This window comes from Microtus ochrogaster (assembly GCF_000317375.1).
Source record: "Microtus ochrogaster isolate Prairie Vole_2 chromosome 6 unlocalized genomic scaffold, MicOch1.0 chr6_random_2, whole genome shotgun sequence".
NCBI lineage: Eukaryota > Metazoa > Chordata > Mammalia > Rodentia > Cricetidae > Microtus > Microtus ochrogaster.
In genome coordinates this window covers 12,236,685-12,250,183 of record NW_004949095.1, presented here as the reverse complement: position 1 = coordinate 12,250,183, position 13,499 = coordinate 12,236,685, and the positions used below count along the sequence as shown (strand labels likewise).

Below are 13,499 nucleotides of genomic sequence, written 5' to 3'. Positions count from 1 at the left end.
CTTCTTCTTCTTCTTCTTCTTCTTCTTCTTCTTCTTCTTCTTCTTCTTCTTCTTCTTCTTCTTCTTCTTCTTCTTCTTCTTCTTCTTCTGAATCTTCTGAGAATCCCTGTCTTTAAAAAAATCCTTTTTAAGAAGGAAGGGGAAAATAAAGAAAATTTAAAAGATAAAATTGAGTTTCAAACCAGATCTGTCTCATCTCAACCATTTCCCCTTGAGTTTTCTTAGTCTTCATTTCATCTCCTGCACTGTCCTCTCTCCCATCTCTTAAGTACCACAACACTACACTCAAGCATACCTTGGGCTTAACCCTGGCTCATGTGGCTGAAGAAGCTGTCACGTTTAGGACTAAGCACCTTACGGAAAGTTTTGTTTCTATATGAAATTTATAGAAAATCCATCACTGTGGTGCCACACATAAAATAGCTAAGATGAAGTTTTCTGGTAACTTCCAGTTTCTTGCATAAATTTCATATATTTTGCTCACCTATCTCATTTTTTAGTCAATGACTGTCATTTATTATCAGGTTTATACATAAAACCTCCGAATAGAAACAAAATGCTCTGTGCTCTGAGTCACTTCCCAAACTAGGTTATCACCTAAATTAAGATGCTATAATCATTCATCTCAACAAGAGAATGAGAAACAGAACAATGGTATTTGTTGAAGTTTCTTAAATTTAAGTGCACATCATTGAGGAGAAACTGCTAAAAATGTGCCTCTTCTATAGAGCTAGTTTTCTGATTACTGACCATAAAACAAGGAATGTCCTGAGAACCTACTGATGAACAGAGCATCATGCTGGGTGCTGAAGAAAATCTAAGATGAAAGACATGACTCTTTCACTCTCCAAGAATCTGTTGCCTGTTCTTAGGATTGTCTATGCAGGTTTAACCACAACAAAGTCATGAATAGAGGGTAGACAGAAAACTCAGATGTCAAGAGAGTAAAGGCTACTCTCAAGCCCATGTCAGTCCCAGAAATTATATATATATATATATATATATATATAATTTGACTGCAAACTAGAGATAATACCACAGCTTCAACTCCAGCATCAGGAGAAGCTGAGTTACATGATTAACCGTGGTGCTTTCTGTTCTCAAAGAAAAGGATCAAAGAGCAGTTGAATATCTTCCAGTACCTTCAGAAGCCAAGCCAGAAAATCCAGTTCACAAACGTACAAAGTACCAGGACTTCCTCAACCCTTGCTCTCTGTTCTTCACATCGACTTGTTTCATCGGCAGTGAGGGCCACAGTAAAAAAAAGCTACCCCAGCATTTCCATTCCAACATGCAGTATTTTCATAAACTCTGAACTATTTAAGGTAATTTCAAAGTCTTTTATCTTTTAAATGATAGCCTGTATAAATAATTTTTAAACTATTTATAAGTCAATAAATGATATTTTTTCTCTTTTAAATGGCAGCCTAGGGTTGGGACTAATAACTCAGACTTATGTTTTAAATATAAAATATTGTTATCAGAAAGTTAGGGCTAGGGAAAACAATGTGGAGCGCACTTGAATATGCGTACTTGAAGGTATGCGTGATTCTTAGAACATTACCTGGTATAGTGTAGACAATTATTTACTATGTTAATAAATAAAAATGTATCTGTGTGTATACATGTGCTCACAAGTGTTATAGGGACAATAATTGTTTATGTCTGTCTTTTCTGGATTTTATAAATCTCTTTGTCCTCACTACCTCCTTCAGCGTTTGACACATAACACATGTTCTTGAAATATGTGTTGAACTAGTAAGCCACAATTTGAATAAATCAATTCTTTTTGTTGTTGCTGTTGTTGTTCGTCTAAATATAAAAACATAGTTGCCCTGTATATAGTTCTCAGTGATACTGAAACTTCTTTATTGGAATAGCTGATAATGGTAGACACAAGGGCTTAATTTTTTTTCTGTTTTTCTAATGCTAGGCAGGCATAATTGACATTTATCAGCAACTATATTCCAAGAGGGTTAAATATCCAAAAAGTCCCAAGAATAGGCGAATAAAATGAAAAATTGTCCTGCCCAAGGTGTCTAGTGATATTAATTAAAATTTTAATCCTAAAATTTAATCCTAAACAATTATATCATTCAAAGTAAAGGTCTTGTTTAATTGTCTGCTGTGACTCTTGAGCTAACATTAGCTCAAAAAGCTCCAACTCTGCTTCCTGCTAGCCTTATGGAATGTTCCTGGCTGCACTGTCAGACCTCACATGTCGAATGTAGGAACAGGAACAGCCAAGAGCTCTGGGCTGAACTCTGAACTATGTTCCTGCTCCTAATCCCAGTTCCAGCTCATATGGTCTGTAACCCAGTAGTTTATCTTGGTCACCAATGCCAAGCCCAACCAATACAAGAAATCTGCTAAGTCACAATGGAAACTTTTTCATTCCACGGGGCTCTCTCTTAAGAAGGTTCTGATGATGGCTGTCATCCTGGTGACATCAGTCTCTCTGTCACCTCAGAAACAACTGTGGAAGCTTTAGGTAGGAACTGTGAGATGGAGTTACACTTGCAATGTGAGAACAAGTCACCTTAACCCTTGGCAGAGGATAGTGAGTGAAGGAAGCCCACGGGCCCTGTGCTTGGATCCAGCTCTCAACACAGTATTGCTCAACAATACACTCGACAACCAAAAATCACAAACCACAGCCTGACCTTGTTTTAAACACATGTTCAAATTTGCACTGGCTTGTTAGCTCCAGAACAAAATGCGTAATATCATCATCTATGTTCTAGAACATTTTGTCCTGTTTTTCCCAGTGAGAAAAAGTTGTTTGTGTTTTACACTGTTTATTCATTTGACTGCTGTTTCATCTTGGCTCTTTCATCCACTCACACATTGATCCCCTGCTCAACAGGATAAAGCATGCCAACTACTTAATGTATACATGCATCCATATTTTTTCCTTAGTAAAAGTTTATTTTAGATTGTATAGCCATGCTTACATTGCTTGCATACGTATTTAAAAGAATTTTTTAATAATTGCTCATTATGACATTGAAAATGTAATAGCCATTTGTGCATCTTGTGTCTGCTTTCATGTTATCTAAGATTTTTCAAAGACATTTATTACAGCTGTAATACCCACATTATAGCTTTTTAGCACCCATAGACCACCTTAAACAATTAAATAATCTATTCATTTCTCTTTTTCGAGACAGGGTCTCTCTGTAGCTTTGGTGCCCATCCCGGAACTAGCTCTTGTAGACCAGGCTGGCCTCGAACTCCCAGAGATCCGCCTGCCTCTGACTCCCGAGTGCTGGGATTAAAGGCATGTGTCACCACCGCCCGGCCTTCATTTCTCAAACAATAAACATTTGCCAAAGGCAGACACACGGTTTTGAAAACATCAACAACATAAAGAGACTCATCACTTGCAATGAAACCACCACAAGGATTTCAGTAGATTTATCAGCAGAGGCTGTAGGGTATCACTTTTCTAAGTGCTGAAAGGGGAAATTTTTTCAGGATAATAAAACACTACATGAAAAAGGAAATACTACTAGCTTATCACTAGGCCTACCTTATGTTTTAAAATGCAATGAGAACTTTCCAGTTGAAATAAAAAACTCAGAAATGATATGAAATTACACTGGTAACACATGAATAAGTAGGAAAAAGGGCACTGTAATAATAGAACAGTGGACCATTGTCTTCTAATTCTAGTATAAAATTTAAAACATAAGAGTGTGGTTTGGCAGAACCTGGAAACAATATAAATGCCCCTCAACTGAAGGATAGATAAATAAAGTGTGGTATCTTTATACAATGGAGTATTACTTAGCTGTAAAAAAAACAATGACATCATGAAATCTGCAGGCAAACTGATAGAACAGAAAATATCATCTTGAGTGAGATAACTCAGACCCAGAAGACAAACACGCTATGTAGTCACTCATGAGTGGATACTAGATGTGAAATAAAGAATGGCCAGACCACAGTCCACAGCTCCAGAGAAGCTAAGTAGTAAGGAGGACCCTAAGAGGGACGCATGGACTGGCCTGGGAAGGGGAAATAGATGTGATTTCCTGGATAAACTTGGGGCAGGGTCAGTAAAAGGGGGGATAAGGGATGAAAACATAAGGGAATGGGTTGGTGCAGTTGTGGAAGGGATGGAGTGGGAGAGCAATGGAAGAGAGATCTTGATAGAGAGAGCCATCAGGGAAATTCTCAGAAATCTACAAGGATGCCCCCCCCCCCCCAGCTAAGACTACTAACAGTAGTGGAGACCGGGCCCGAAATAGCCTTTTCCTATCATCAGATTGGTGACCACCCTGCCATCATAGAGGTAAGGTAGTCCAGCCAAAAAGAGGGAGGAGGGATTATATGAACAGGGGAAGTGCAGTTGGTAGGGAAAGTAGGCAGAGTGATGTGCACAGCAAGCATGCCCCAGTCACAAGCACAGTGTGTTGTGCCGTTCAGAGGTTATTTAATCACATGTGACAAGCCGTGTCAACTGAAATAAGATATTTGTGTCTCTACCTAATTCACCTCCTTTTCGAAGCCAGGGCTTCTTTAAAACTCAAGTACACTGACAAATGGTCATTATTCTGCAGTTACTTTTAAACATGACCTGACACTGGCATACGTCTGTCTTTCCACCCATACCTGTCATTATACAAGGTCACTTTCAATTGTTTCCACCTGTTCTAGACTGTGAGGTGTTTTGTGACCATGCTCACACTGGGATGACTCTTTTGGAAAATACATATTCAACAACCTAAGTCTCAATTTTGCAGAATTATAAATACTTGAATAAAATGACAATTAAAGATATATGCATTAGATTACTTACAGAAAATAAGGCTTATAAAATAACTTTTTCAAAAGGCTTCAGTTGAAGTTAGATAACTAACCAAGTTTCATAAATGGTTTTAAGTGCTAGCTTATTTTTACTTTTCTGTTTACAATATACACGTTTTAATTGTTGTTATTAGCACAACATTTTTCCTTTCACATTTTTTGAGATATACATTTTTTCTCAACTCCCCTTTCTTCATCCCCTCTCCCCTTCTACTCTCTCCAGTGACCACCAAGCTCCCAATTTACTCAGGAGATCTTGTTTTTTTCTCCTTCCTATATAGAGTCATGTATGTCTCCCTTATGGTCCTCACTGTTGTCTAGGTTCTCTGGAGTTGTGGCCTGTAGGCTGGTTTTTCTTTGTTTTATGTCTAAAACATACTTATGAGTGATTACATACTATATTTGTCTTTCTGGATTTGGGTTACCTAATTCAATATTGGTTTTTTTCTAGGCCCATCTGTTTGTCTGCAAATTTCAAGAGGTCATTTATTTTATTTATTGCTGTTGTAGTATTCCTTGTGTAAACGTACCACATTTCCTGTAGAAGGAACAGTGGGCTGCGTTCCTGCCGCCCAGTTCCCAGACACATGGCTAGCTTATGCCCTGAAATAACAACACACAAATTGTATTCATTTAAACACTGCCTGGCCCATTAGCTCTAGCTAATGGCTATTGGCTAACTCTTACATATTTGTTTAACCCATATCTAATAATCTGTGTATCACCATGGGGTCATGATTTACCGGGAAAGATTCAGCATGTCTGACATGGCGGCTGGCTCCATGGCATCTGCCTGACTCTGCTTCTTTCTCCCAGCATTCTGTTCTGTCTACTCCGCCTATCTAAGCTGCTGTCCTATCAAAGGCCAAGGTAGTCTCTTTATTTGACCAATGAAAGCAACACATAGACAGAAGACCTACCTACATCAATTTTCTTTACCTATTCTTCAGTTGAGGGGCATCTAGGTTGTTTCCAGGTTCTGGCTTGCTGTGGGACAATCGTCTTATACCCTGTGAAGATTTGTTACTTGAATTTTAATAAAATACTGACTGGCCAGTGGCCAGGCAGGAAGTATGGGTGGGGCAACCAGAACAGGAGAATTCTGGGAAGACAAAAGGCTCAGTCTGCAGGTGTAACCCAAATGCAGAGGAAGCAAGATGAGAATGCCTAACTGATAAAAGGTACCAAGCCACGTGGCTAACACAGACAGGAATTATGACTTAATGTAGAATGTAAGAGTTAATAAGAGGCCTGAACTAATAGGCTAACCAGTTTATAATTAATGTAGACCTCTGTGTGTTTTTTTGGGACTGAATGAATGTGGGATAGGGTGGAACAGAACCCTCTGTCAACACTGGCTATTACAAATAATGCTGCTAGGAACATAGTTCAGCACATGCACTTGAGGTATGATTGAGCATCTTTTGGTTACATTCTCAACAGTGGCATTGCTGGGTCTTGAAGTAGATTGTTTCTTAATTTTCTGATAAATAGTCATACTGATTTCCAAAGCAGCTGTACCAGTTTGTAATCCCACCAGCAATGAAGGAGTGTTCCTCTTACTCCACATTATCTCCAACATAAGCTGTCATCATTGTTTTTGATCTTGGCCATTCTGACAGGTGTAAGACGGAATCTCAGAGTTGTTCTGATTTGCATTTCTCTGATGGCTACGAATGTTGAGCATTTCTTAAGTGTCTTTCAGCCCTTTGAGATTTGTCTGTTGAGACTTCTCTGTTTAGGTCTGTACCCTATTTTTTTATTGGATTATTTGTTCTTTTGATGACAAATTTCTTGAGTTCTTTGTATATTTTGGAGATCAGTCCTCTGTTTGATGTGGGGTTGGCGAAGATCTTTCCCCATTCTGTAGGCTACCATTTTGTCTTAATGACCATTTCCTTTGCTTTACAGAAGCTTCTCAGTTTCAGGAGGTCCCATTTATTAATTGTTTCTCTCAGTGTCTGTGCTACTGGGGTTATATTTGGGAAGTAGTCTCCTTCAATGCAATATTCATCAAAATCCTAGAAAAATTATTCACAGACCTCAAAAGAACAATGCTCAACTTCATATGGAAAAACAAAAAAAAACCCAGGACAGCCAAAATAATCCTGTACAACAAAAGAACTTCTGGAGGCATCACAATCCCAGACTTCAAACTCTAATGTAGAGCTACAGTAATAAAAACAGACAGGAGGACCAATAGAATTGAATTGAAGACCCAGATATAAAGCCACATACTTATGAATAGTTGATGTTTGACAAAGAAGCTAAAAATATAAAATGGAAAAAAGAAAGCATATTCAGCAAAAGGAGCTGGCATAACATGATACCAATACATAGAAGAATAAAAACAGATCCATATATATCGCCATGCACAATACTCAAGTTCAGGTGGATCAAAGGCCTCAACATAAAACCAACCACACTGAACCTCATGGAAGAGAAAGTGGGAAGTACACTTGAATGCTAGCTTTTTTTTTTTTTTTTTTTTTTGGTTTTTCGAGACAGGGTTTCTTTGTGGCTTTTGGTTCTTGTCCTGGAACTAGCTCTTGTAGACCAGGCTGGTCTCGAACTCACAGAGATCCGCCTGCCTCTGCCTCCTGAGTGCTGGGATTAAAGGCATGCGCCACCACCGCCCGGCTGCTAGCTTATTCTTCACTGCCTTCTGAAGAGTTGAGCTTGACTCTGTTGACTTATTGGCTCCTTAATAGAACACTCTCCCATGGCTCTGAACATATGTCTCTATCCCATTTTGGCCAAGTGGTAGGCAGTTTCAGATACTGAGACCTACATTTGTAAGTAGGCAGACAGGTTTACTGGTGAAGGTGACAACGCAGTGATGGTCTTGAAGAATGGGCACTGTCTCCTGGCAGGTCTTTGCCTGCTTGGAAGTCTCTTCCCTTCTGAGCAGGTAGAGTACAATGGACACCTCTTCCTACTAGAGGTCCATTAGGAAGGTAAATTGCAATAGCAAGAGGCACTTTCACTTATAAACTCCTCCCTATAGAATACAATTGCAGATTTTAACTTTGAAGATGCTAAGGAAGTTCTCAAAGAAGACCCACAACACCTTCAATGAGATTCATTTGAATAATACAATCTTTCTAAAGTCCATGACCTAAGCTCTGACTGACTTGCTATATCTGTGACTAGCAAGCTAAGGATTACTTTTTCGTAGCATAGAAAAGCTATCTTTGATGTTGGCCTGCCTATTTCCAATTGTGATTAATTGGAGTTTTCTATAGAACTTGGAAGGTTATTATAGGCTACCCTAAAAGACCTACAAATAAGAAAAATAAGGTAAGCTTTGTGATTACACATAAGGAAATAGACTCAAAAACCATAGAGGCTTGGAGAAATTGCCACCTCCCAGGTGACTCTGGGGATTGCTAACTGCTGCTAACAGCTAACAGGAAAGCAGGTCTGGGTGACTAGAAAGGTGGCCCCAGAGACCTGCACATTACAGGAGCTGGAGTGTGTGTTCACTTACTACTGGACCAAGGATTATCCCTTTAAGAGAAGCTCCTCCTTCCTATTCCAATAACAACCTCCCTTGCCATCAGGTGCCCAACATCTTCTCTTTCAGACATTGCAGAAGACTCAGGGCTTAGACACACAGAAGAAAGGAAGACAAGGAAAAGGTGGGAAAAGAAAAGCTATTGCAAAGGACTGGGGTGGGAGCATCTGGGAGGTGGATGAAAGAGGAGTATGGAGGGGGGTGGGGGGGTGAGTGGAGTTGCGTGGCTTTGCATTCACTGTGTACAGAATGAACATGGCATGCCATTTGGGAAGTGGTTTGGGTTTTATTTTTCCTGGATAGCCTAGAACATGATTCTAATCATCTAATCATACAAAAGTACTTTGTTTGTTTGCAGAGCTGTGGAATTTTACCTAAAAAGAAAAATAGAGAAGTAGTGGTAGAACCTGCAGATAGGAAAAGATTAGGAAGCATAGTGTTCTTGGAAGAGAACAGAGTTGAGAATGAACGAGAAGGGGAAGATGTTGTTGGAAGGCAATGACTTAACTTTTGTTAAGGAAGGAAAAGGACTGACTATCTGACTTATTCAGGTCTGGGTGTTCTCAGTCTTATGTCAAGGAAAATAGATATACAGGCTTTCCTGTATGTCTATTCATAAGTTACAAATAATCCAGAGATGAATTGAAGGATGCAGGAGGATTCAATAAGCTAGACCAAAATCCCTGGCTTTCATAGAAGGAACCTGAGCATCTGCTGATGGTCATGAAATCTACCCTCTCTCACAGAGAGGCCATCATACATCTATGCATACATCTTAGTTTGTTTTATCCACATGTAAACATTTGTGTCAAAATGTGTGTGCCTAGAACATACCTGTGAATGTGTGCTGTGGGTGAATGTTCATATAGTTTAGCTATGAATCTCTTAATTTAGGGAGCTGACTGAAAACAAAATGCTTAATACATTTTGCCTTCACATGCTTGTGCATGTGTGGACGTACCGGCCCCCCCCACACACACAGACACAATAAACGCTTTAAATGTAAGTTTACCACAGGTAGTGCTAGAGATTCACATCACAAATCTCAAGGTTTCTGGTGACTGTTAGGCTGCTTTATTTGAGAAGAATCAGGAAGTACTTTGATGACTAACAGGAGTTCTGGAGTACTTTAGAAATGCTATCACGCGTGCCAAAGCAAAATTTCTCATTAAGCCAAAAGTAAACAGCAAAGTAAGGTCTCAGAAATGATCTCTGCACCTCTCCACAGGCACCCATGAAGAAGAAAGTGGCCATCATTGGAGCAGGCGTCAGTGGCCTGGCCTCCATCAGGAGCTGTCTGGAGGAGGGCCTGGAGCCCACCTGCTTTGAGAGGAGCAATGATGTTGGGGGCCTGTGGAAATTCTCAGTGAGTGGGGCATCTGTGCAACAGAAAGAAAAGCGGAGGAGGAGGCTCCAGGCCTGCGTAGGGGGCAGCTGTGACTCCTAGCAGTATTGGAGTCCACAAAATGCAATAACAGAAGCAGGTCTGAAATAAGCTCTTTGCAACTTAGAAAACCAGGTGTCTTAGCAAGTTCTTTTGTGTACAGAACTCACCTCTGATAAATCAAGAGTAAGAGTCCTTGAAGAATAAAACCCATAGTCCAATACTAGGTACATTTTATAAGAGAGAGATATATCTTCCTGTTTAAAAGCCACTAGGCAGGTCTGGGAGTAAAGAGCTTAGCCCCGTGAGCATGAGGATCTGCGTTTGGATCCCCAGGAAACACCGAGGGGTCAGGTACAGCAGCTCACATCTGTGGTACTATGTTGTGAGGCAAAGCCATGCTGATACCTAAGGCTGCTTGACCAGTCTAGCCAAATCAGTGAGCTCATGTTCAGGGAAAGACCATCAAAAAGAAAGTGGAAAGTGAAGGAGGAAAACTTCCAGTGTCAACTTCTGGCCTCGGCATGCTCTTGAATGTGTATACTTTTGTCACACAAAAATAAAGAAATGCTTTAAATGTGAGGTCACCAAAGGTCATTTTAGCGATCCCAAATTTCAATTTCCCAGGTGAATCTGGTCAATAATGAGTTGGCTACAAATGTATTAGGTTATTTCTAGGCTCTGTATTCTGTTCCACTAGTCTATGTGTCTGTTTTTATGCCAATACCGTGATGTTTTGGTTTCTGGAGCTTTGTATTATATTTCGGAGTCAGTTGATGTGATTACTTCCAGCTTTGGGGTTTTTGCTTGTTTCTTTATACTGCTTTGGTTTGGTTTAGTTCAAGTGTATTGTGTCTATTTGGAGTCTTCTGTACTTCCAAAGGAATTTCAGGACATTTTCACTAGTTTTGTGAAGAATAGCATTGGTATGTTGGTAGACTGAACAATAATTTGTATTGAGCCTGTAAATAGCTAGGGTAGTGTGAGCATAGTGACATCAGTTCCTTCCGCCCCTCAACATCACAGTCATCTCCATCTGGTGAGGTCTACCTTAATTTCTTTAATCAGAGTTTTACAATTTTCATTGAAAAGTCTTTCACTTCTTGATTAAACTTACTCCTTTGTAATTTTTTTTTGTTTTTGAAAAGGGTGTTTTTTCTGTTCTTGTTGTTGTCATTGTTTGTTTGTTTGAAATAGGGTCTCTCTACATAGCCCTGGCCTAGCTGTCTGGAAACTCACTCTGTAGACAAGGTTGAACTCAAACTCACAGAGCTCTGCCTACCTCTGCCTCCCAAATGCTGGGATTAGAGATGTGTACCACTATGCCCAGCTCCTTTGCAGTTTTGTGCCAATTATGAATGAGATTCCTTTTATGATTTTTTTAATCTCACTAGAAAAAAAAGGTAACCTCTTTGGAAAATGGTACTGGAAAAACAGGATATTCATTAATGGAAGATTAAAACTTGACCCTATACCTCTCACACACTCAAAAATAAAGCAAAGACACATTAAAGACCTCACTGTAAGATCCAGAACAACAGAATTACTAGAAGAAAATAGGGGAAGCACTTCCAGACATTAATATAGGCCAAAAAGAAAATGGCTATGGCCCCAGAAGCTCAAGATACAATAGGCAAATGGAGCGGATGGATGAAGCAAGCGTGGCACACGGTCTGAATGGATAGTGCTCAACCTGAAGAAGAATAATACCTTATTATTTTCAGGGAAACAGATAAAAATGGAAGTCATTGTGTTAAATGAAAAAAAAATGTATTCTAAAGTAGTTGAATGTGTAGTAGTACATACTAAAGCCTGGGGAAGGTAAGATATGGGGAAGACACTGGGAAATTAGATAACAGGCACCCAAGCACAGGTAGACTAAAGTAATATGCTCTATATTATAGTGTATAGTAACCAATTAAGTCGTTTTGAATAACTACAAGAGAATCACCCAAGCACTCCAAGTACAACAGGATGACAAGGGATAGAAACCCATTTCCTTAATCTGGTCAATATGTATTGTACCTATGCATTGAAACATCAGATTGTGCCTCAAAATATGCACACTAATTCTATGTTTCTCAGCATACCTTTAATGTTTTAAAAGATACAATTTCTAAATATTCTGGTTTAGCTGCTATGCAATGCCTACATGTATATGATGTTATTTTATCACAGTCTACAAGGTAGTACAATTAACGTAGTAATGTTGGGAGTGTGGGAGGGCACTGTGCTCTATAAAGATAAACACTATTGACAAAGTCCCTTTATGCAGGACAATGTCAGCACCTGCCATGTTGGTGCTCAAAACATTTCAGATTGAGGATTTTTCAGGTTGAGAGCCTCTGTGTGAATTAATTTCTTCCTTATTCTTTCCTCTCTCCTTGAAATACCATTTTTATCAATCTTCCTAAACTCACCAGAAGCTACAAATCCCTTCACCTCCTCAAAAGTCCCATACAAATGACTCAGGTGCATGAACAGCAGAAAACTCGGGTCCCATGGCATATGTGTGGGGAGGGAGTGTTTATATGGGTCCCGGTTCAAAGTCACATTCCTTTTTGAAACAAGCATACACCTGCTAATCTGTCTCTTGACAATAAACAAATTCCCATCATGCTAGTGATAGTGACTGGCATGATGTACTATTCCAGTGTTTCCTAAAGGGACATCAGCTGCTCAGCCATCAGCTTCGAATTACATGACACCTAATGAGAACATTCTAATCGTCTGCATGTTTCTCTACAAACTCAACAGCTATCCATAAGGACCTGTAATTTAGTAATTCAAATTTTTTATTTTTTTTTTTTTTTGGTTTTTCGAGACAAGGTTTCTCTGTGGTTTTGGAGCCTGTCCTGGAACTAGCTCTTGTAGACCAGGCTGGCCTAGAACTCACGGAGATCAGCCTACCTCTGCCTCCCAAGTGCTGGGATTAAAGGCGTGTGCCACCACCGCCCGGCTAGGACCTGTAATTTAGTCTTTCATCACAAAACTTAAGGTCAAATCCAGACAGCTTACTGATGTATTGCTTATGGAGCTACTGAGAATGACAGATAATTCATTGAGACCTAGAGAGCACTCACGCGACCTTGGTGTTTTCAGAGACCCAAGTAAAGTTTCAGCTCTCTTTTCACGGTCCTTACAGTAATTTTCAGTTTCCTGTAATGCCTTGGACTGAGAATCTAGCTCAGTCATTAAAATGCTTGCTTACTTTGCAAGTGTGAGCATCTGAGTTCAAGCCTCAGAAGCCAAGTTTGTAATCCCAGCACTGGGAGGCAGAGGCAGAAGCAGAAGGATTCCTGGAGCTTCTTACTAGCCAGCCTAGCCTTCTCAGTGAGTGGATGGCTCTTAAGGAACACACACCTGAGACTGACCTACACAGACACACATGCACACACACACAGATGATGGGGGCACATGCACATGGTCACACAGGTACAGCCTACCCATAAGCAAACACATTTACTTTTTATTTAGTGTCTTTAATTCACTTCACACATACATTGATTGAGGCAGCAGCTGCAACAAGGAGGCCCTATAGTGTGATCTTCCATAGGAACTACTTTGTTGGTCATTGCCCTCCACCAGATTTATTCTATAGTGTTACTTGAAAGCCATTTGAAACTCCAGGCCACCTAAAGCAAATTCTACAGGAGTTAAATCTAACTCTGAATTGCTGTGAGATTTTGTTTGTTTGTTTGTTTGTTTGGGGCATGTGTTGTTGTTATTGTTGTTGTTGTTGTTGGTGGTGGTGGTGGTGGTGGTGTGTGTGTGTGTGTGTGTGTG

General features: G+C 39.8%; 1 protein-coding gene and 1 long non-coding RNA gene across 2 annotated transcripts in view; one reads left to right on the top strand and one right to left on the bottom strand.

Moving 5' to 3' along the window:
- LOC106144259 overlaps positions 1 to 13,499 on the bottom strand; it is a 28,528-nt gene that overhangs the window by 7,509 nt on the left and 7,520 nt on the right. The gene's annotated exons all lie outside the window — the stretch shown is intronic.
- LOC101993561 (dimethylaniline monooxygenase [N-oxide-forming] 3) overlaps positions 8,437 to 13,499 on the top strand; it is a 16,101-nt gene continuing 11,038 nt past the window's right edge. The window contains exons 1-2 of the mRNA XM_005363978.3: positions 8,437 to 8,453; positions 9,558 to 9,695. Coding sequence (XP_005364035.1) covers positions 9,564 to 9,695 — 132 coding nt within the window. The 5' untranslated portion in view covers positions 8,437 to 8,453; positions 9,558 to 9,563. The remainder of the gene's footprint in view (positions 8,454 to 9,557; positions 9,696 to 13,499) is intronic.